Consider the following 24211-nt stretch of genomic DNA (forward strand, 5'->3'; position numbering starts at 1 on the left):
CCCTCCTCTCCAAGAGAAAAAAAAAAAACACCCCAACTTTCCTAATAGTCTGAAGTGAAAGCTTTTAGTAGAGAGAGGAATAATAGTAGTACTAATAATAGCAAACAGTTATATAGTGCTTACTATATATGTCAGGCGCTGTACTAAATATGTGTTAGCTATTATTTTTTCTAAGTTCATTAACTTATTTTGTGAGAGAGCACGCACGTGCACACACAGCAGGGGAGGGGCAGAGAGAGAGAGGGAATTGTGTCAGCTATTACTACTATAATATACAAATCTGGATCTCAAAGGAAAGATATGGCCTAAAGATAAAAATGTATGAGTCATCTACATGTGGGTGGTATTTGAAGTCATGGGCATAATCGAGAGTGTCTAGAAGAGTCATATATAAGAAGATAGGAAGATCAGGACTAAGTCCTGAGGAACTTCATCATTCAATGGCCAGGTAGAAAAGGAAGAACCCTGCAAAAGAGACTGAAAGGAACGGCCAGAGAAGTAGGAGGACAACCAAGAGGAGTGATGGGTCATAGAAGTCAATGTATTAAAAGTATTTTACGGAAGAAACCATCATGAGTGTCAAATTTTGTTTGTGAGATCAAGTAAGACAAGGACTAAAAGCACCCATTAGATTTAGTGACTTGATGGCCAAAAGTGACCTTATCACCACAGACTGAGCGGGTTGGAAGTCAGAGTGTGTTTTGATGGTATCAGGAAGGAGGAAATAGAAAATCAATAGTTATTTCAAGAAGTTTGCTTATAAAGGAGAGAAGAGAGTTTAGCAGTTGGAAAGGGTTGTGTAGTCAAGGAAAATTGTTTTTATAAAATTGGAGAGACCTGAGCATGTTTAGATGTCAATGAAAATATCCAATGAAAGGGAAAGCTTGAACAAACAGGAGAGAGAAAGGATAATTAATAGTGTAAAGTTTCTGGGAAGGCATGAGGGAATAGGATACAAAGCACAATGGGAAGAAATGAGAAAGTGTAAAGGAGGTAAGGAGAGGATTCATGCTAATGTGAACAAATATGTACATCTGACGGTGAGAAGTGGGGGAGTAAATGAGGTAATGCAAGCAAAGCACTTAACACAGTGCCTGGCAGGTTAGTTTGTATGAGAAGAGGTAGCTATGGTTACTGCTGTTGTTATCACCATTAATGTTATGTACCTGCTTTACTGTCTTACATTTTAGGCTTTGGACCGCATAAGATGAGGAAGTACACTACTTTATTAATTCTGTGAACTTGAAATTTTATATATCAAGTTTATATACAACAAAGGTTACTTGAACTTTTTGATTTCCTCACCTTCATCCTCTCCAGGAATTCTGGGTAGTTGCTGGTCTCCTGATTGTGATAAGATAGAAAAAAGTTGTACATTTAAGGTTAGTGCACTTTATGCACTTTTCTATATGCATTCTACACCTCTAAAAGCTTTAAACGTCCACCAAAGCCCCTATTGATGTCAACTCATCTGTAGAAAAATAACATTAAAAGTAAACTGCCGCCAGGGTTGGAAAGGATCTGAAGGGCTTGAGTCAAGGGGGAAACTTTATTTGCACCTCAAATCCATAGAATGAGAGCAGAGAAATGAGCCAGATTTGTTGAATATCCTGGAGGTCCAGGAAGCCCCTTGACCTCTGATCAAACTTCTCTGTGAGGCAGAGATGCATTCTTTGGATACATTCCCCAGGATCCCTTAATCTTGCCTCAATCTCCAAATCCTCAGCCATGCTATCCTGTGATCCCTTACCTTTGCTGCCCACGTCCATTCTCTCACTCCCATCTTACCTCTAGCTCCCAACAAGACCTTATATATTCCTTGAATCGGAACTGAGAGAAAATTGTGCTATGAAAAGAACTTGAGATCATTTTGAGGTTTGGCAAAGCTTCCTACTGAGGTTTCGTAGACTTTGAATCTCCCAGATTCCTGGCCACTCTGTTGAGGGAGTAAATCTCGCTCAAGAAAGGGAGACTCAAGAAAGAGATGATCACTCCTCTGATTAAAAATCTACATTAAAAAAGGGCCTATACTGCCTTTCTAACTCTGTTTTAAATAATGTTCAAAATCCTTCACCTAGAATTTTAGGCTCCTCCCAATCTAGCTACACTCAGCTAACTTTTTTGTCCCCTCCCTTAAACATACCCCCTGATATGTTAGCAGTGGTTACAAACAGCAAAGGGACTAAACTTGGAGAGAGTTTACATAATACATACTTCTGCACTGAGCATTTTACAATGACAATGTATTACTTCTGGAATGTAAAATAGAACACCTTCCTGCCTCAGCTTGGCTCTCCCTACTCTGCCATATCCACCCAATTCTCATTCCTACAAGTTTCCATTAAAAATTTATTTCTTACCCGTTACATTCATGGTCGGGTGATTTTAAACTAGGGTACCAAGACAAGCCAATGGGGACAGAATAGCCTTCTCAACAAATGTTGCTGGGACAACTAGATATCCATATGCAAAAACAAACTTGGACCCCTACCTCATGCAACATACAAAAAACAACTCAAAATGGATCAAAGACCTAAATGTAAGAGCTGAAAGTATAAAACTCTCAGTACAAAACAGGAACAAATCTTCACGACCTTGGATTAAACAGTGTTTTTTTTGCCTAGGGCATCAAAAACATAAGAAACCAAAGGAAAGATAAATTAGACTTCATAAAAATTAAAAATTTTTGTGTATCAAAGGACACCATCAAGGAAGTAGAAAGGCGAAACAGAATAGGAGAAAATATTTCCAAATCATCTACCTGACAAGACTTGTCTCTGGAATATATTTAAAAAATTCTCACAACTCAATAAAAAGACAGCCCAGTTAACAAATGGGCAGATTTGAATAGACATTTTTCCAAATAAGAACACAAATGGCCAATAAGCATATGAAAAGATGCTCAACATCATTAGCTATCAAGGAAATGCAGTTAAAACCACAATGAAATTCCACTTCACACCCACTAGGGATGGCCATAATAAAAAGGACAAATAGCAAGTGTTACTGAAGATGTGGAGAAACTGAAATGGTTTTACACTGCTGATGGGAATGTAAAATGGTACAACCTCTTTGGAAAACAGTCTGGCAGTTTCTCAAAAGGTTAAAGTTACCATTTGACCCATAAATTATACTCCCAGTTATATATCCAAGAGAAGTGAAGACGTAAGTCCACATAAAAACTTGTACATGAATGTTCATAGAAGCATTATTCATAATAATGGAAACAACCCAAACTTTACCTCAATTGATGAAATAAACATAATGTGATATATCCATACAGTGGAATATTCAGCCATAAAAGGGAATGGAGTTCTGATACATTTTATAACATGGATGAACTGTGAAAACATTACGCTAAGCAAAAGAAGCCTTTTGCAAAAGACCACATATTGTAGGATTCCATTCATATGAAACATCCAGAACAAGTAAATCCATAGAGGCAGAAAGTAGATTAATGGTTGCCCACAGCCATGAGTTTGGGGGCGGGGGGGAACTGGTAGTGACTGCTAACGCGTACAGGATTTCTTTTTGGAGTGATGAAAATTGGTTGTGGTTGCACAACTCTGAGCATACTAAAAAAAAACACTGCATTTTACACTTTAATGGGTGAACTGTATGAAATGTGAATTGTTTCCCAATAAAGCTGTTAAAAAATGTTCTTCCACGGAGCTCTCCCTTTCTAATGCAGTCCACATTAATCGCTCCACTCTCAACTCCTCCAGCTCTTAATAATTGTACCGTACAAGTTAACACTCAGCTAAACTACTTGATGTTTTTTAATATTTCATATAGATTAGCCTGTCGGCCAGACTATAATTTTCCTGAGAGGAGTAAACAAGCTTTCTGTTTCTCAGATAGCTCTAAACCACCTAACACACAACTGGGCACACAGTAAGTACTCAGTAGATTACCCGGTGATTATAAAGAACAGGTTGACTGTGCATGTGCTTGTTTTCACACACGTGTGTTAAACACACACAGAAGTTGGGGGGAGATGAATAAAATCTCAGGTAGTGAGGTGAGAGAATGACACTATGTGAAACTGCAGAATACGAGATTTATTTAAGGGAAAAAACAGCACGGTTTGGACACTTTTGTTCTCCCCTCCTTCAGCCTGCTGCTGCTCAATAACAACAGGACATGGCCAACCATATCCTGGTCTCTGAGATTCTAAAGGAACCACTGAGGTCCTATCTAGATAGTTGACTGGTGTCACTATTCCCCCATTGCTTCCTCCTCCTCCTCCTCCTCTGTCCAGCTCAGATCATCATCTGAATCCTCAGATTCTTCCTCATCCATCTCTAACCCAGTCCCTGCCTTAGCCTTCTCAGCTAGTGCATCAGGGTGCTCCAGCTGGGCCCAGGATCCTGGGTCAGCCTTGACCAAGGAGATTTCAACCCGAGATGGCATCAAGGAGACAGAGCTCTGCTCCACGTTTATGACCTGAGGAGGAGGAAAAGATAGAGGAACACAGAAGAAAGAGAAAATGAGGGTTTGTGGTCAGGGTGGGGTGGTGATGAATGATGAAGAAAAATAAACAAATGTAAGGTGTGGAAAACAAGACGGGGAGGAATAAAACAATACAGTAAGAAAGAGAGAAAGAGGAAAGAAACGGGAGAAGGAGGAGGGGGGAGAAAAAAGGGAGGGAGAGGGGGAGAGTGAGAGAATATCAAAGCAAATGAAGAGAAAACCTCCACTTTCCCACTATAATTCCTTCCCTCAAGACACCCTCTATTCATTCCAATCTGGTCCTTCTTTTTACCCCATATTCCTCCCCCTCCTGTGCCCCTTATCTTCACTTACCCCCCAGAGCTTCATCTGTGCTTGGAACACACGGTTACCATCAAAGACAATGTGGACATGAAGCTGAGGGAGAAGAATTACAGGGGTAGTAACAGTCTCAGAAGGTCAGAACAAGTTACTACAACAGAGAACCACGCCAGAGGTGTGATCCCTACATCAACAAGTCAGCCAGACAGCCCTGATCTACCAGCTCTACCTTCCTCTCAGGGAACTGTGGAGCCCACATGTTGACTGCACACAGCAACTCTGCCTGTAAAATTGTAATAGTACCCAATCCACCAGCCTCCCATCCAGCATCAGACATTCCTCACCTCAGTTTGACTGGCCTTCACCCAATTGAACGCAGGAAGTGGAATCTGGCCATACACAGTCACCACTACTAAGGAATCTGTCTGGTGCCAATCATGACGGCAAGATGCTGGCAGCTAAAGAGAAGATGTGAAATGTGGGTGGTAAGAATGAAGTCTTAACCCAAGGGGAGGTCTCAAGTGTGTCTAGAGAAGAGACACGGAATCCAAAAAGATTAATACTACTTCATATTGCAAAGCCTCTGGGCTGTTGAGAATAAGGAGAAGAATTTTATCTGGTAATAGGAGGGAAAGTTATTTCTGGAATTTGGTTCTAATCAAAAGTTCGGGAAAGTTGGAACTTACCTGCTTTCCCCAGTCATGCCTACCAACTCTGCATCCTGGCTGTGCCAGGAATGCCCCAAAATCCAGGGTCTGGATGCCACAGCAGCTCCAGGACTTCATCCTGAGGTGGGAAGATAATTCAACTGAATCTCCTCCCCTCCGCCATGAGCCCTAACTCCCACCTTATGATCAACATTGGGAGAAACCTGTCTCATAGGCCCCCCAGTCCCCTCTCTCACCCCTCATGGAATCGAGGTGCTCCTGGGTGATAGGTACATGGAGTAGCATCACTCTCAGGGCTTTGGTAAACCTAAGATGGATAAAGGAGAATCAAGAAAAGAATTAGGTCATTCTAAAGTATACCCCACACAGCCTCGTATCTATACCCAGTCAACCCAGGTACAGGATTTCTCGGCCACATGCTCGTGCCCTCTATAAGCTCACTCACAGCATCACATCCTGGATTCTGGCAGCTGGAACCACTCCGGATCAGACTACTGTCAAGTCCTGGGCAAGGGAAACAGAGTCAGAACCTATCCATTTCCTCCACCTAATTGCCACTTTCACTAAATCCCAGTCTGCACAGCCTGTCCTACTAATGACCCACTTACCTGCTCCAGGTTCTTGGTCTAATTCCTTCTGTTCCAATGCCATTTCCAGGGCTTGGGATATATTTAGCGGAAGCAGCTTTGGAGGTAACTCTGACCTAGGGGTTATAGGTGGAGTGATTTAGTTCTGACCCATTAACTATGATCAACAGGTCCAACACTCCCACCAGTGGTAATGGTGTCAAAGTCTGGTGAAAGTGGGGCAGGATTGGAAAAGTTGGGTAGCAACTCCATCACCAATTTTTTGTGTGTGTGTGTGTACATCCCAAGTCCCTGAACCTTGGGGAAATCCCTAGGGCTTTTCTTGCCCATCTACTCAGTTGCTTTAAAAATTTAACATTTCTCTGCAGAACTGTATCATATCCTCATCCTTCTCTAATTGTGGACCTAACATGACTTTCTTCTGTTGCTCATACTTCTTCCAGAAAACTATTCTCTGAAGCCTTATAGCTGCCAACACTACATCTTTTTCTTGATGTAAAACTCATTTCAAAGCTTTTTTCCAAGGGGCACCCTGGTGGCTCCATTGGTTAAGTGCCCAACTCTTGATTTTGGCTCAGGTCATAATCTCATGGTTCGTGAATTTGAGCCCCACGCTGGGCTCTGCGCTGACGGCATGGAGCCTGCTTGGGATTCTCTCTTTCTCCTCTCTCTCTCAAAATAAATAAATTTTAATTTAAAAAAAAGTTTTTTTCAAAAAATAAAAATAAATCAAGTCATTCTCAACAATCCCCCTTGTATTATAACTAAGTATATATTTGTGAGGGGCTAGCTACCCTGTTGACTCTAACTACCTATCCCATCACCCCATACCAAACTTAAAGCAAAGGACAGTACTTCTGGACACAAATTTCCCCTTAAGATCTAAAATATACACAAAGCCCTGACACTTGGCCCTCCTCACATCCCTAGTCCCCAAGCCCCAGTGACCCGTTAATCACTTCTAGGAAGCTCCAGAAATGTAGGAAAAACCCAGGGATCTCCTCCTCTTTACTTGGGCCTCTCCCGACGCAAAGTCTCTGCTGACTTTGGAATCGTATTCAGAGGTTTTTGCTCCTGAAGTGAACTGCTTGTGGCAGGCACCTCAGGTTGAGGGGCCTCAGGGAGCTTCTCAGCACAGTGTGGTCCCACAGTACAGCCCTAGTATAGATAAGGAGAGAAGGATTAGGTATAGAATCCTTCTATCAGGGGCAGAATCCAAGGAAGTAAATAATTTACCTTGATGTTTAAGAACTCAGAGAAATCTGCAGTTCGCTTCCGGCAGCAGGACCAACCCTGATAACGAAAGACCCAGCGCAGCTCAGATTCCCGGGTAGATTCCCTTTGGGAAATGTTCTTACTGTCCCCCCTTGCTACTCCTCACCTTAAGTGCATCATGGAAGATTGGGACCCCAGGGTGATGGCAACAGGAATCTGTGGATACCAGCAGAAGGATCAAAGAAGGGCAACTATACCAACTATCACTTCTTATCTCTCCCCCAGATTTACATGCTCATGGGTTTTCTTTAGAATAAAAAGAAATAAGTAAAGATTGAAGATCACCCACACCAATTAAACTAGGGTAGATACACTCAAATTTCTCTACTCTCTTAATGGGCTGCCCACAGCTGACCACTCCCCCAGCACTCACAGAACCCCCTGGCACAGTCAGGATTACTCACCAGGAAGGTTTGCATTGGGGTCAAAGTGCTGCCCACAGCCTTTGTTATGGCAGAATAGAGACATGGAGGACGTTGGTAGAATTACTCAAAGGGTATTTCAAGGAGTCTGGCTGCCGAGTGGGAAACACCTCTTAGTCTGGAGGCTTTTAGCTGCCTGGAAGGGCCAGCTGTTTCTATCTTTAGTTCAGGAGGCGTACACCTCCTAACATGGGCAAGGGAACTTCAATTGGTCTTCTCAACCAATCAGAAGGAGCTCAGGAGCATTTTAGCTCTGAGGCTCAAGAAAAAAGGATCAAGCAGAGTAAGGCTTGGAACTTGGGTGAGGTCAGCTAACCACTGCTGAGACAGTTTTAGATTTACCAGGCCGATTCCAAGCCTCTGACATGCCAGCAGCTGCTCAGAAATGAATCCCAATTTTTAGACCCCTCTCAGCTCAATGAAGGTACCCCAGTTCCTCCAGCTCACTTTCTTCCTCTTTCAAAGCAGTAGCTTTCTTGTCATCCTCATTGCGTCTATGTACTGCCAATAGCACCAATCTTTGTCAACCACTTAAGCCATAGTATGCATCCCACCTCCCCAAGTTTGCCTAAATGGATTCATACTTTTGAGCAAAATGTGATAAAGGCTTAGCCTTCTAGAGCCTATGCTCAGCTCTTGAGTCAGAACGCCCCTCCCTCCATTCCCTTTCAAAAATAGCACAGAAAATTAAAAGGCTTAAAATGTATTTTAATAAGTTGATGCTGCATTACTGCTCCATTTCTCAGAAAAACTCCAAAGATATCAGGGACAAATCAAAACATGGTACACCAATAAAAAAATGCACAGCATAACTACCTAAGATAGGCAAGGCTAAGAGCTACTGTCTGACCTTCAGCATACAGCAACCCTGTTCCCAAGATTGTACTAGCCTATCAAGAAAAGCTGTGAACAGCAACATCATAGACACAAAAGGGCCATTCCTGGGTTACCCTTACCCAAGAAAAAAGATGGAGGCAACTTAACACAAGATTTTTTTTAAAGATACACTAAAATGAAAATCTCTAAGAGAAAATGTCTTCCTTAGGACACAAAGGGGTAATATATGGGATATAACAGAACCGTATGTATGTGGTCTGTGACCTCTGTGGACATTTGCCTGAATTCCCACCTGCCAAGTGGAGCAATGGGGCTAAGGTCATTGGGGGATGTTTGTTTTTGTGGTGTATGTGGCAGTGTCTCTGGGGTTGGAGGGTTTAAGAATGAGAAAGCAAAGAGAACAGGATGGACAAATAATGGAATGATCAAGACTAACAGGGGGTCTAACTGGATCCATTTTGTCATGGTCCCCCCGCCCAGGCCCTCAACAATCACAGGAGACTTCAGGAATGCACCACACAGAATCAATTAGTTAGACGATATACCACACAGAACTGATTTGTTAAATTTTATCGCCCCTCCCTTGCCCTCAGCCTCCAGCATACTCCCTTAGAGTAGTACAGGCAAGGAAGACCTAACTATTGGGAGGAATCCCTAACACTTTTTCCAGGGCAGAATTCTGGCTAGTCCAAAAAGGGTCTTTCTTTTAAGGGTTTTTGGGAAACTAGACACTGAAATTTTTATTAGTATCGGCGACGTTTGTTTGGAGCAAATTCAGCTCCAGGAGCTGCACGGTTGAACGCAGGAGGGGTTCCACCAATGGCCCCAATTCCTTCCATGGTAGCAGCCTGGCCAAAGCGTTCAGTTGTTGGTGGGGTCTTTTAAGAGAAAAAGAGAGCAATGTTACAATAGAACCTATGCCCCAAGCTTCCCACTCATCTGTAATACCTCCCCTGAAGGCCATTTCCACTTAACTATTCAAAGCTCTTTTTTTAAATGTTTATTTTTGAGAGAGAGAGAGCACAAGTGGGGGAGGTACAGAGAGAGAGGGGGACAGAGCATCCAAAGCAGGCTCTGCACAGCAGCAAGCCTGATGTGGGGCTTGAACCCACGAACCGTGAGATTGTGACCTGAGCCGAAGTTGATGCTCAACCAACTGAGCCACCCAGGCACCCCAATTACTCAAAGCTCTTGATGTGCTAGGGGTGACTAAGCCTGTTTAAAATCCCAGTGGACATCCTTGGGGCACCTAGGTGGCTGAGCCGGTTAAGTTTCCAACTCTTGGTTTCACCTCAGGTCATAATCTCCCGGTTTGTGGGATGGAGCCCCATGTCTAGATCTGTGCCATGCAGAGCCTGCTTGGGATGCTCTCTCTCTCTGCCCTTCCCCTGTTCATGCACTCTCTCAAAATAAACATTAAAAAATAAAGAACTCAAGTGGATATCCCTGAAAAGAAGGCTGTCTGAATTACAGACCCACCCAACTATCCTACCCTTATCTTTTTATCCCTATTCCTATTGATTAAATAATATTACATCCTGAATTCCCAGGTTGAATAATTTCCAGTTAAGTCTTTTCTCCTGAATTAAGTATATGAACAAGGACATGCCATCACTCTTCGGCAACATTAAGCCATCCAGTTTTAAAATTCTGATGCTATGACTATTAATTCAGGATTGTATGAGCCATAAAGCCTTGTGGATTTACATCTGTTTTATGTGATAATACCTAAGTTTCATTGCCTTCCCTCCAAAAAAAAAAAAAAACAAAAAACCCATTAACCCAAGGTAGCAACTAAACAGAAGGCATTTACTTAACTCCTAGACAAAGTATAGTTTGAGAATGGGTTTGTTCAAATCAAGACCTTGAGATTACATTTAATGGAAAACAGTGGTCTTAAAAACTATAGCAAAACTGTGGCAGACAGGGACTTTGAAAGCAAAGTCCTTTCTCCTATCATCATTTAGAATTACTGTAAGGCTCCACAGTTTATTACCAATCCCAAGGTTCCATCTGGCATCATAGTGGCAGGTCCTGGAGGAGCTGGGGTACCAGCTGGCACTGGAGCAGGGGGCATGGCGCCTCTGTTGTTTATGCCCATAGCACCTAAAGCAGAGCAGTGTGATCAGTACAGGAGACAGAGATTGTCAATCTCTGTGTGAGAGGAAACAATTCAACAAGACCTCTGAGCTAAGGACACGTTACCCCGCCCAAAAACGATGCTCCCAGAAATGTCAGCCCCTTAAATCTGGACAATGTCTGAGAAGCTACATAGTTTACCAGAAATGAAACAAAAAAGGAAATCAGAACCATTAATCTCGTAAGTCCTTACCTCCCATGGCCATCTGGCCCATCCGTATCTCCTGTTCTCTCTGAAAAATAAGAAATACTCAAGACAGTCCAAGACAGCATTGCATTCTACCATTCACAATATACTGAGGACACACACTAAGGGAAGCAGATAGAGTGATCAACACGTTCCAAGTACATGGAGACCAAGATGAGGAAAACCAACATCTCCTTGCTAGTTGTGCAGTGGGTTCAAGGTTAGACCTACAAGGACTCAAGTCAGAGTCCCCTATTAGGAACAAAAGGAGAGGTAAAAGCCAAGGGGAAAGACAGTTGATTTCTTCTAGGACCCCAGTATGTGCAACAACTCCAAGGACACCAGAGAGCTAGTCAAGGCTGCTATAGGACTGGACAGATCTCATTGGGCAGTCACGGAGTCTAAACAGTATACACTGGCCCCAGCTCTTCATCCTAAATTGCCTATGAGACAAGAACTCCTCTTCAAACCTTATCTTTCCTTCCTATGAATTCTTCTAAAAGAGGAGTTTCATAGAATACAAAAACTGCTCATAACTTGTAATGTTTTAAAGTCCAAGTGGACATTTGGTGGGTCTGTCATATCAGGACTGCCCTGGCACATCATGGGCACATGGGAGATATACCGCATCAGGAAATGTTCCCTTGAATCCTTCCTGCTGTCGCCGCATCATTTCTTCCTGTTGCCGCCGCATCTCTTCTTCACGGCGCCTGCGCTCTTCCTCCTGCCTACAGAGAGTCACCAAGATATTTAGGCAGAGACATTCCAGAACTTGAGCAGATGATCTTAACAGGGACTCAGCCAAGGAAGTTAAGAGCCTACTGAAAACTATCATAGCTTTCCAAAAAATTCACTGTAAATGTGTCCAGCCCTAAAAGCAAGTTCTTTCACAAAGGAGCCTCATGAGATCGGCACTCAGCTGCTTTACCTTTAGTGCAGCTCTGGATAATTCCGAGAACCATGGGCAGCCAAAATATTTCCCATCCAAAGGGAGAACTTGAGAAGCAGCCAGGAAATATTTGCCAACACATTTACAAATGCATGAGGTAGCATGGTGGTAGGAAACAGTAATGAGACATTACCTTTTAGAGGGATCAGAAAAAAAGGGTCTGAGAGTTAGTTACCTGAGCTCCAGTTGCTTTCGTTTTTGCACTTCTTGGTTGTGCAGCTCTTCCATCCTCCGGAGTTCTTCTTGACGCCTCATCAAATCTAAAAAAACAGACTAATTTAGAGTATTCTTCATTCTCCTCATACAGACCCAATAATTTTCCATAAATAAAGATCCAGAAAGCAAAGGGGATATATAATCCCTGAGTGGTCATCTGAGCTATCCAGATTCCAAAAATGAAGTCAAACGTATGATTTCTTTCTTCATAGAATCCAGTATTCTCTGCCACATCTCCAAGCTCATTTGACTACCAAGATCAACAAAATATTTCAGAAAATAAAAGCAGAGGTTTAGGCCTTTTTCTACTGAATGATACAAAGACCCTTCTGAAAAAAGCCATTTTGTTCTTGTTCTAGGTTTAAGACTTACAGGCCTACTCACCCTGTCTCATTAACATGACTTGGTGCTCATGGCGAGCAGCCTCCATCTCCATCTCCAGCTTCTCACGAGCTTCCTTGATGTTGCGGTCCACTTGGTCCTGCTGCTGCTTCTCCATCTCAATGAGTGCCTTCCAGCGCATGGCATACTCATACTCAAAGGAGCCAGGCTGTGCAAATCTGGGTGGCTGTTCTCGCTCCCTATAGACAAAGTTCCTGGGCTATTAAAACTCTGTCAAAGATTCCCCCAACTAAGCACTGCATTACTCCTGAGGGCCATTGCCAGTGAATACATATAGCAAAGACCTGCCTCTTTTATACATCCCTTTACAAGCTTCCTTAAGAATAGTCAAACACCTAACACGGAAGTGATGGGACCACATACTTATGAAATTGCTGGTTCTTTATAACCAGCTTCTCTGGAAGTCCCTCTTCATCATCCAACTGGTCCATGGGCTCCACAGTCACAGGCCGAGGAAATCTGGAAGCAAGCAGCTCAGCATTAATCAAATTATACCCTATACCAGGGTTCCTCTCTACACCGGTCACTGGCACAGCAAACCAGTCAGGGGTCAGGAATGAACAATTAAACATATTTCTGAAGGGGTTTTTACACCAAGCCCCAAGTAACTAAGGTCTTTTGATGGCATTATGTGGAATCTGAGGTTGAAAGGATGGAGTCAAGCTTTAGATCTCTGAATATAGCCTCAAAGATGTTCAAAGTAAATAGGATACTTAAGTACCGCCTAAATATCCAGTATCTAGAGAATACCAGACAATCACTTGGAATAAATACATGCATATGTGTTTTGCATGCACAAAACAACTTTTCAGAATTCTTTTTATTACTTTTTAAATTTTTTTTTAACTTTTTTTTTTTTAATTTATTTTTGAGACAGAGAGAGACAGAGCATGAACGGGGGAGGGGCAGAGAGAGGGAGACACAGAATCGGAAGCAGGCTCCAGGCTCTGAGCCATCAGCCCAGAGCCCAACGCGGGGCTCGAACTCATGGACTGCGAGATCGTGACCTGAGCCGAAGTCGGATGCCCAACCGACTGAGCCACCCAGGCGCCCCTTAAATTTTATTTTTGAGAGAGAGACAGAGACAGAGAGCAAGCAGGGGAAGTGCAGAGAGACGGAGACAGAATCTGAAGCAGGCTCCAGGGTCTGAGCTGTCAGCACAAAGCCTGACACGGGGCTCAAACCCACAAGCAGTGAGATTATGACCTGAGCCAAAGTTGGATGCTTAACCGACTGAGCCACCCAGGTGCCCCAACTTTTCAGAGTTCTAAGACTTCAAGGTAAAGGGAGATTTAATGCTGATTAAATGACAACCTACTAAAAGACTTAAAAGGTTTTTTTTTAAATATTTATTTATTTTGAGAGACAAAGAGAATGTGTAGGGGGAAGGGGCAGAGAACGGGAGAAAGAATCCCAAGCAGGCTCTGCGTGGACATGGGACTTGATCTCATGAACCAGGAGATCATAACCTGAGCCAAAATCAAGAGTTGGGCACTTAACTGACTGAGCCACCCAGGCTCCCCTGAAAGGTTTCTTAATCCTCATAGTATTTTCATTAATTTTACACTGAAAACCCTACTAGAGAGCTGAAGTAGTATCCAAAGTCTTTAAATGAACATAAGAACATGGTTCCTAGGGGCTAACTCTCCATACCACTGAAAGAAGTAGCAATCTAAATTCTATTTCTAAAAGCAACCCCTACTTACGTGGTTAACAGGAAGGAGCCTTCACTGCACCTGTCCAGAGCTTTCCGAGCAGCTGGCTTCCCTGAGAATTCAACAATGCCTTTTCCTGAGGGCCTTCCTCTATCATCCACGATGACTACAGCCCTTTCCACTTGGCCAAACACAGAAAAAGCTTCCTCCAGCAGTTCGTTAGAAACATACTGAGGAAGGTTTCGGACCGTGAGCGATGCACTATGGCATGCAAAGCGCACACGCAGCTGCTTTCCACGAAGTGGCATGTTGTCCAGCTCTACTTTGGCAATCTCTGCTAGGGTTCGCGTTTCCTAGGAAGCAGACAGAAATCAGAATAACTCAGTTTTGACAAAGACCACATCACAGCCATCGAGAGTCTAAAGTAGCATAGCTCAAAACAAAATGCCTCTCCCCCTAAAACCTTGACAACACACATATAAAGGAACCTTGATAGTACTGAAAGAATAGAGCTATGTTTCAGATAAATCTTTGGATGATAAATAGATAAACCTAACTGTTCTGATAGCCTTGCAATAAATCTATTGGGAATTCTAGAAGTAAATACTACTTACATGTCATCAGTATCATAGGTTATTCTCCCAAGTGGTAATAGATCAGTGGGACAATGATGAGCCTAAAACCTACCCTTAAAATAGTAGCCAGAATATTTTAATTTCAGCTAGCTACATACAAGTTTAATGAGAATCATGTATGACCTCTACAAGACCTTTTTAGAACCACAAACCCTAATGGGAACCCCCTCTTATATTACTAAAGAGTAACCTTGAGCCCCAGAGAAAATGACTTGCCCATATACTCTTGTTAGTGGTAGATCTGGATTGGAAATTAGTTCTAACCGCCACTTCTAATAACCTTGCTAGCATATCATGTTCCTTGTTTATATAGATAATGTCTAGAAAAGATTCCCCCCCCATACACTTAAACATGTTTCCTAATTAAATCAGATTTTATGAAAAAAGATCTACAGTTAAAAATGGTTACGATAACCTTTTTTTAGCACAACTTAAAAATTTTTTAAAAATAAGATACAAATAAAATTGTCCCCTCATGGTTTTATAAAGTCCTATGTAAGAACTTTTCAAAGAAATTATATAAACCCTAATCATTACTAAGATAAAATAAACTATGAGTTGATAATTATTGAAGCCGGGCATTAAGTATGTATACGTTCATATACTACTCTGTCTACTTCTATATGTTTGAAATTTACCAATTAAAAAGTTCCAACAGGCATACTTTAGTTTTAGCGTCCAAGGCAAATAAACCTATGTTGTCCTTGAAACAAAGCAAAAACCTATGAGGAAAAATAAAAACAAAATCTGCATTTTCTGTCCTCTGCTACCAACTCCAACTATAAACATTTAACAAACAGACCATCTGAGAATTGTTTCCACTGTCTAATTTTCCAAGTCCATCATTCCCCAGTTTCCCGACCTTTTAGAGCACACATTCTAAAAACCCATGGTTGCTCACCAAGCGGATAAAGCCAAAGCCCTTATCCTTATGAATGAAGACTTCGCCTGCCTTCCCGTATTTCTCAAATAGTTTCCTCATCTCCTCCTCAGTGATGTCAGGAGGAAGATTGCCCACAAAGAGCCGGCTACGTTGGGTGAAGGTCTTCTCTCCTGGTTTCCTAAAATTCTTCAGGTCAATAGTCAAGCCTTCATCTGAGAGAAGACATACAGTCACTCAAAGGATTGGACAAAGAGATCTACAGTCACTTTCTCAGAGCTACAACTGCTCCCAGATTACGAAACCGAACTGCTGTAGAGAAGTCAAACACCATTTCCCAATGCAATCTATCCACTAACCACTTATCAGTAAATTGTACCTTAAAATGTGAAAGCAGTATGCAGACATCTGAGAGGACTCAATGGCACTACTATGGGCCAGGAGCCACCCAGATTAAGTCAGAGACAGAAAGACAATACAGGATCTATTGGTCAAAGGGAAAATTAAGCAAGTCAAGGAGACTTATGTCAGAAGGGATCAGCTTTTTAAATTTAAAACATAATTGCTCCATTTTCCCAATCTCTCACCAATTTTCATAACCTTTTTTTTTTTTTAACCAACCTTCATAACCTTAACAGCTCCCATTCTTTCATGCTTAGGTTAATGGAATGAAAGGAAATGAGTTAGGAAACAGTATTCTTTGTAGGGATCTCTGGAAATAAAAGACGGGTAAGGTTGGTTCTAGTGTTAGAGGCACACAATAGGTGCTCAAAGTTGGCTAAATGAGTGGGAACGTGCCTTTAAAGAATGTTTACTCTGATTAAAAACAGGCTGGTACAGACCCCAGGCTAAAAGTATAACAGTACCAGCCTTCTTTTCCATTAAAGACTTGCTCTATATTTTCTAACTACCAGTCATCTGATGATTACCTCTAAGAACCAAGCTCTGAGGTAAAATACAGACACGTCTGTTTGGCAGTAGACTATGCCAACACAGCACAGCAACTTGTACTCATCTGCTATCCAACACGTCTGCTCCTTGTTTCAGAGAATCACCCTTTTTCTATCCTGAGAAGTATTAGGAGATAAATAGGGAAAAGAAGAACAAAGGTGTGCCACAAAGGCTTATTCTTATAATCTCAAGACACTAATCTAAAACTACCCACTTACAAGTGTGAACTCACTTTGGCTGCTGGCTTGTTGCCCATTTGCAGGTATTGGTGGCGGTGGTGGCTGTTGCTGTTGCTGTTGGTGGTGCTGCTGGTGGTGATGCTGATGATGCTTCCTTGGAGTATGGTTTTGCTTCTCCAAGTTAAAGGTTTTATTGCTCTGCATTTTTGCACCCTAAAAGGAAAATGTGGACTGTCAAACATGATCAGGGCTTATCAGTCACCTTCCTGATGACATAATGCCACAAATCATCTCTGACGTCCTGGCTTTTGCCAGATTCAAACAACCGGGTATGTTGAACAAGTATGGCAAAGGAGTACCATTCAAAAATCTAAGAACAACCAGACATTAGCAGTTATGTTGCACACAGAAACTAGACAAGTACTGAATGAGAACAGGTTCACGAGAGTAACTGGAGGAAACTTCCAGTTCACTAATTCTATACATTAATTGGAAGCTACTTTCCTCAAAGAAGCCACCCCCTAAAAAATGGCCCTATCATAATATTAAAACACAATAAAATAGATTCTAGTTACCACAAGGACAAGAACTAGTAGTAAATCTTGTTCTCCAGCACACTGCACAGTCCTAGCCTATAGTAGATATTGTGGAATCAACAGTAGAAAAAGTATGAAATGTGGAGTTAGACTTAGATTTGAAGCATGGTCCTAATACTTAACAGCTATGTACTACTTAGTAAATTACTTCTTCACAAATTCCTTAAGCTGTTATAAAGGGGATAATAAAAACACCTACCTCTCAAGATGGCTAGGAGCGTTCATAAATATGTGAAAACACTAGTTCAGTAGTGGAATTTGGTAAGCACTCAGTAATTACTGTTATTAATCACAATAGAAAGATAAAGGACTACTAAAGCAATGAAAGCAATACACAAAGATGAATACACAATTGTAATTTTAAATCTCATCTAAAAAATCAATGTAAAATAAAAAAGAAAACAAAATGAAAATTCCTGGTACAATCCAGACTGAATTCACAAGTTGGTTTTAAAATGGAAATTTTCTAATTGATCTAGTTAACAAGCTGACAACCATCTTTCTCATTCAAGGACAGTTCTCCAGTAATTAAAGGAAAAAGCCAATCCTCAATCCTTCCCCCTAAACACAAGACCTTCTAGTCAGAGTTTAGCTGAAAGAAAGATGTGGAGAAGGACCTTGTCATGAATACTTGTTGTTTCCATTATATGAATCCTTTAAAATAAAGAAAACTATTTCTCAAAGAAAATGTGACAATGTCTTGATAACTACTGATTTTGGATGATGGATACATGACAATACTTTATGTATATAAAAACTTTCCTGATACATTTCATCATATCCCGCCAAAACTAAACAACAATTATCAAATTCTATATCCACAAATTGTTTTATAAGACAATAGTAAGAGCTATCAAGATGTTGGGGTGTCTGGGTGGCTCAGTCAGTTAAGCGTCCAACTTCAGCTCAGGTCATGATCTCTCAGTTTGTGAGTTCAAGCCCCCCATTGGGCCTTCTGTCGTCAGCACAGAGCCATCTTTGGAAACTGTCTCCCTTTCTCTCTGCCCCTCCCCTGCTCTCTCTCTCTCTTTCAAAAATAAACAAACATTAAAAAAAAGAGCTATCAAGATGTTAATATTCTGTAACTTAAGAAGTTCTACTCCTAGAAATTTATCCTAAGAATATAATTCTAAAATTTAAAAACCACATCCATGAAATAGTCACTTCAATGACCTTTACAGTAACAAAATGACTTAAAATACCCAAAATTTAAAAAAAAATTAGAGGTATGGTTTTTAATAAATTATGGTACATCTATTCACTGGAATGTTATACAGCATTAAAAATTATGAAGACTATGTAAACATGAAAAATGTTTAATCTTTTAAAAGGGAAAGGTTTAATAAAGAGGAAAAGGGTATTTTTTTTTCAAAAAGATATGAATGAGAAACCTGGGTAGCTCTTGATTTCAGCTCAGGTCATGATCCCAGGTTGTGGGATCGAGTCTCATGTTGGGCTCCATGCTTTGTGTGGAGCCTGCGTAGGATTCTCATTCTTTCTCTCTCCCTCCTTCCCCTGCCCCTCTCCCCTGCTCCCACTCTCTAAATTAAAAATAAATAAATAGGGGCGCCTGGGTGGCTCAGTCGGTTAAGCGGCTGACTTCGGCTCAGGTCATGATCTCACAGTCCGTGAGTTCGAGCCCCGCGTCGGGCTCTGTGCTGACAGCTCAGAGCCTGGAGCCTGTTTCAGATTCTGTGTCTCCCTCTCTCTGACCCTCCCCCGTTCATGCTCTGTCTCAAAAATAAATAAACGTTAAAAAAAAATTTTTTTAATAAAAATAAATAAATACGTAAATACATGAATGTAGACAAAGAACAGAAGGCAAGCAAAAATGAAACCTGTCCTGTTTATACGTTATTGATCAGTTTTCATATATACATATATATATATATATATATATATATATATATATGTATACACAAACACACAAATTGAAATATATTTCACTAACTCACCCAACAAATATTCACTGAATGTTTACTATTTGCTAGGCACTATTATAGGTGCTTGGGACGCATCAATGAATAAAGCAAAGATTCTTGACTTCAGTTGTGCTTATCTTCTAGTAAGACAAAATACACATAATTATATAGTACTTAATAAAAAATAAGTACTACTGGAAAATAAAGAAAAATGAGAGGGGGGAGTGGATAAGAAGTGAAAGGGATAAGACTGCAGGGTGCCTGGGTGGCTCGGTTAGTTAAGTGTCTGACTCTTGATTTCATCTGACTCCTGATCTTGGCCCAGGTCATGAACTCAAATCCTGAGATTGAGCCCCTAGTTGGGCTCTGCCCAACAGGGTGGAGCCTGCTTGGGATTCTCTCTCCCGCTCTCTCCCCTCCCCTGCTTGCCTGCATGAGTGTGAACTCTCTCTCAAAGTAAACATTTTAAAAAGGAAGTAAGGCTGCAATTTTATTTACTTTTTTGAAAGTTTATTTACTTTGAAAGAGAAAGTGAACTGGCAAAGGGCAGAGAGAGAGAGAACCCAAGCAGGCTCCCCACTGCCAGCCCAACTCACCAACCGTGAGATCATGACCTGAGCCAAAATCTAGAGTTGGACACTTAATCTGGTTAACTGAGCCACCCAGGCACCCCTAGACTGAAATTTTAAATACATCTGTGAGAGAAGTCTAACTGGAAAGTTGACATTTAAGCCAAGACTTGAATCTTATTTATATCATTTCATCAATCTTATGTTTCTCATTAATAAGGCATCTATTACAAAACATACCTTTAATACAGAAAACTTAGAAATAAAAAAAAAATCCAAAGACCCACCACTAGAAAATAGTCAACATTTACCCTTCCAGTCATTGTACATATACATATTTGTATATTATAGACTATTTTGCAACCTGCCTTTTCTACTTTATTACACGATAAACAACTTTTATATCACTAAATCTTCTACATTAAAAAAAAATTTTAATGTTTATTTTTGAGACAGAGACAGAGTGCAAGTGGGAGAGGGGCAGAGAGAGAGGGAGACACAGAGTCCAAAGCAGGTTCCAAGCTCCATGCTGTCGGCACACAGCCCGACGTGGAGCTTGAACACACCAACTGTGTGTAAGATGATGACCTGAGCCGAAGTGGGACATTTAACCGACTGAGCCACCCAGGCAAATCTTATACATTAATTTTTAATGGACATAGTATTTAGCCATCAACCAAGCACCTATTGTGTTGGACACTTGAGTTGTTCCTAGTTTTTCAACATTACATATAAACCATGTTCATAGCTAAATCTTGGAACACATCCATGAGTAAATATTCCTCCTACAATTTCGATTTTTACTTATTTACCTTCCAAAACATACAGTATCATTTCAATATAATGCAGTTATAATTTACCATTGTATATTCAGTTTTTCTTCACTTTTAGTGTGTCAGTATAATAATTTTTAACAGCTATACAAAGTCCATGTGGATATACACTAATTTACTAAACTATGAGACGTTTAGATTGTTTTCAGCTTTTTCCTATTATAATGTTGCAGTATCTTCTTGCTTATTGCTTTTCTAAATTATTTCCTTATAATAAATTCTTAAAATTAGAATTGAACCTATTTTTGTGACTCTTACCGCATAGTGCAGCACTGTTTCCTCCAAAAAAGGGAAATCATGTTTGTAAAAATAGGAGATTATAACATAAAAATTTATAAAGTCTACTCCAGCAACAGTTGAGGTTTGGGTTAGGTGGGCATTAGAATCAGATCTCTATTTGAGTCCCAGCTATTAAACACCTCCCTCTTCCCTGACTCCAAATTGGCCTATCGCAGAAACTTGAGTTATCTTCACAGCCGTTTCTCCAACTAGGTCCTCTTACCTTCTTACCCCTGGCTAGAATCCAAGGAAAATGTTTTTTTTTCCCCCTTCCAGTCTTTAGTTTGGGAGTCAGTGGCCCCAACCTCAGTATCTTGCATCCCATTCAGAAATCCACAATATATATTGTGGATTAAATTACACATTACATTATATATATATAATATTACACAATTTACATTATGGATTTATATTACACATCAATAAAAATTCTCATAGAGATCTATTCAAAACTGAAATATTAAAAACTCTGTATTTGTATTTACATCCTAACCAAACCTCACCACTCCATTTCAGAAAAACCATTTTACAACTTCTAAGAAATGATCTGCTTCCTTGAGGATAAAATGCTAGCACGTTCTAAACCACTTAAGATTAAACTTCAAGGGAGATTATTTTTGGTTTTAGAAAGTGGAGCCTGGTAGTTGAGATGATAATACCAGATATTTACCAACCACTATATGCCAGGCACTGTGCTAAGTCTGCATTATCTCACTTAATGCTCAAAACTATTACTCTCCCGGATAAGAAAACTGATGCCCATCTAAGGTCACTCAAATGTGGAGCAAAGAGTGGAACTCACATCTATTTAACTCTAAAGCTCATACTCAGCACAATGATGCAAGCTAACTAATCAAAGCTTGATTTCAAAGTTTAGGGTCCAACAAACTGACTAGCCATGTCACCTAACTTCTGAGCCTCAGTTTACTCACCTATAAGAAGAGGGTAACAACAGCAACTTCACAGGGCTAGTTCCTTTAAGGACTAAAATGAGATCCTGACCACAGCAAGCATTTGTTCCTGCTGGGAACCACTATCCCTATTCCTACATTTGATTGGTGCTCTAGTTAGACAAATGTCATTAATTTACATGCTTCCTCCTCTCTTTTGGATTCTAGGAAAAATCATTTTTTACAACCAAACTGCCTACCTTAGTGTTTTTGAATAAATGTCTCCACAATGCTAATCTTTATAATTTTCCCTCCAGTTTATTCTTTCCCAAGAAGGCATTCAATGGTGAAGACTAAATAATATCGTATAAATCACTTAAAACAGTGCCCGGAAAGTACCAAGTACTCAGTTAAGTACTGGCCCTGTCACTTATTTCTGATGATGATCACCAACAGAATTTGGAATTAACTGCAGAAATGTCTTGTGAGCAATAAATTCACTGCCCCTTAACCATTGGGCCTCTGAGAACTAAGCACAACGATCAGCATCAAGGATTTGTCTACTTACCTGTCCCAATGACTAACTCAGATAAGGACTTTTGAGATAAAATATGTACTGCTGATTTAGAAAGACTGGGGCTATTGAACACAGTACAGTTGCACAAATGTGGTTTAGGTATAAGACCAAACACTACACCATACATATCTGAAATCCATTTTCAGGAAAAGGATCAACTTTTTAAGTGGAACCTGTGGGGGAAAACTGGTAAACATCTACTGACCTAGATGGCTGCATGGATATGGACTTGCCTTAAAGCTGTACAATGCACAGACATGGTAAGGTAGTTTTCTAAGTGTTTCTTAGGACCTTTCATTTATTAACAAGGAAGTTGGACAAACACACAGTATAAATCTAGCCAGATTTACAATATAAAGATACACAATATACAGTTAAATTTGAATTTCAGATAAAAAAAATGATCTTTTAGTATAAAGCCCAAGCAACGCATGCTAAAAAGAATTTGTTTCCTATGTGAAATCCAAATTTAACGGGGCATCCTGTGTTTTAGCTGGCAATCCTACCCCCTACACCTACCTCAACTTCGGCTGAAGATAAAGTTCCTCCCAAGTCCTCCCTAATCTCAATTTCTCTGTTAAGAACACAAAGAAAGGTTTCAGGGGACAACAAGTTTCCCCAAGGGGAAAATACCCAATAGGAAATCCATAAAATTAATTTTCATTTTTAAAAAGTGATGCTGTAAATGGGTCGAGTAACTAGGCAACAAGACTTAAAAAGAAAAAAAAAAGAAAAAAAAGAAAAAAAAAAAAACCTGATTAGGCAAACCGCGGGGTCTGGACTAGCAGATGAACTTCCCAGCTTAGAGTTTTGACAAAGAAACATCGCTGGGGGGGGGGGGGCGGCACTTCTCATTCTGAATTAATGGCCTCGCGAGGCTGAGAGGAGGAGCGCCGGCAAAGCGCCTCCTCCTCCAGCAACGACTTCAGGGCTCTCGGATAATAGACCCCACACCCTCAGGCCCAGGGCGGGTAAAAGGCCGGGGAACTTACTGACAGAACTCGGATTCGAAGACGAGTCGCATAAAGAAACGGAGCGGGAAAGGCAACGGGAGCCAGTCAAACGAGAAAGCAAAGCGAGCTGAGAGCGATGGGCCCCCGCGGGTGGGCTGAGGACGCCGTGTGGCGGCGGGGACAAGGCCTCAAGGGGCCTTGGAACGAACGGCCAACCTCCCTCCAAACCTAGCCTCGCCCTAGCCTCTTGTCGCAGGAAATCCTACTCCCCACCCAAAGAAGAACTAAGTCGTTCCAAAACTCACCCTCTACCGACTGTTCTCTCCTCAGAGTAACGGCGACGCTACACGGCCTCTACCGTCCCGAGAAAAGAGCGCGCGACCGCCGGAAACGAGACGACGGAGCTCGGTGCCTCCCAAGGGGTACAAAGTGGTGTTCTTCATTGGTTACCTGAGTTGCCAATCAAGGTTTATCTCCAAAGGCGGAATCGGTTTTCCGCCATTTCTTCAACCGTATTGGCTACTGAATGCGAAAGGTTTGAGTTCGTGTGAACGACAGATGGGGACAAAGAGCGGGGCTGTCCACTTAACTCGCATGCGCAAACTGCCGCCTGCTCCAGACGGAAAAGGAAGGGGGAGGGGGATAGGTAGGGAGGGGGATGGAGGGTCGGAAGGAGAGATATAAGCGGGCTGACGGAAAGACTGAAAGACCCAGTGATGGGAGCGGCAAAGAAAGGGGAAAAAAGGGAGAGAGAGGAAAAGTGGAAAGAGAAGGGGAGAAAACATGCGCGTAGGCGTGCTCTGAGAAATCTTGCACTGCGCCTGTGCAAGAAGCGAG

At 41.3% G+C, this 24211-nt stretch overlaps 2 protein-coding genes across 18 annotated transcripts in view; both read right to left on the reverse strand.

The window, feature by feature from the left end:
* Window positions 1-8280, reverse strand: part of ITGB1BP2 (integrin subunit beta 1 binding protein 2) — a 30604-nt gene extending 22324 nt beyond the window's left edge. For 8 of the 17 annotated variants that reach the window (XR_008418245.1, XR_002074904.2, XR_008418244.1 and 5 more), the window contains exons 1-11: window positions 7708-8280; window positions 7410-7459; window positions 7265-7321; window positions 7041-7186; window positions 6050-6144; window positions 5887-5945; window positions 5678-5748; window positions 5460-5559; window positions 5118-5231; window positions 4807-4869; window positions 1306-1344 (exon numbers count right to left, since the gene is read on the reverse strand). Coding sequence is in view for 13 of the 17 variants with exons in the window: in XM_019428691.2 (XP_019284236.1) it covers window positions 1306-1344; window positions 4807-4869; window positions 5118-5231; window positions 5460-5559; window positions 5678-5748; window positions 5887-5945; window positions 6050-6144; window positions 7041-7186; window positions 7265-7321; window positions 7410-7459; window positions 7708-7771 (858 nt within the window). In the remaining 4 variants the exon portion in view is untranslated. Of the gene's footprint in view, window positions 1-1305; window positions 1345-4040; window positions 4447-4806; window positions 4870-5117; window positions 5232-5459; window positions 5560-5677; window positions 5749-5886; window positions 5946-6049; window positions 6145-6987; window positions 7187-7264; window positions 7322-7409; window positions 7460-7707 lie in introns of those variants that run through there. The other 9 variants (XR_008418246.1, XM_019428690.2, XM_053891492.1 and 6 more) reach the window with 6 other exon arrangements.
* A 132-nt stretch (window positions 8281-8412) lies between these two features.
* NONO (non-POU domain containing octamer binding) lies at window positions 8413-23812 on the reverse strand. Its single transcript, XM_019428682.2, has 11 exons — window positions 23680-23812; window positions 16809-16968; window positions 15647-15840; window positions 14162-14463; window positions 12819-12914; window positions 12438-12634; window positions 12013-12097; window positions 11514-11616; window positions 10895-10934; window positions 10559-10668; window positions 8413-9440 (listed from the first exon to the last, which is right to left on the reverse strand). The coding sequence occupies exons 2-11, from the start codon at window positions 16957-16959 to the stop codon at window positions 9306-9308; spliced, it is 1413 nt and encodes a 470-aa protein (XP_019284227.1). The 5' UTR covers window positions 16960-16968; window positions 23680-23812; the 3' UTR covers window positions 8413-9305.
* Between the last annotated feature and the right edge of the window lie 399 nt (window positions 23813-24211).

This window comes from Panthera pardus, unplaced genomic scaffold (assembly GCF_024362965.1).
Source record: "Panthera pardus isolate Hobbes unplaced genomic scaffold, ASM2436296v1 HiC_scaffold_27, whole genome shotgun sequence".
NCBI lineage: Eukaryota > Metazoa > Chordata > Mammalia > Carnivora > Felidae > Panthera > Panthera pardus.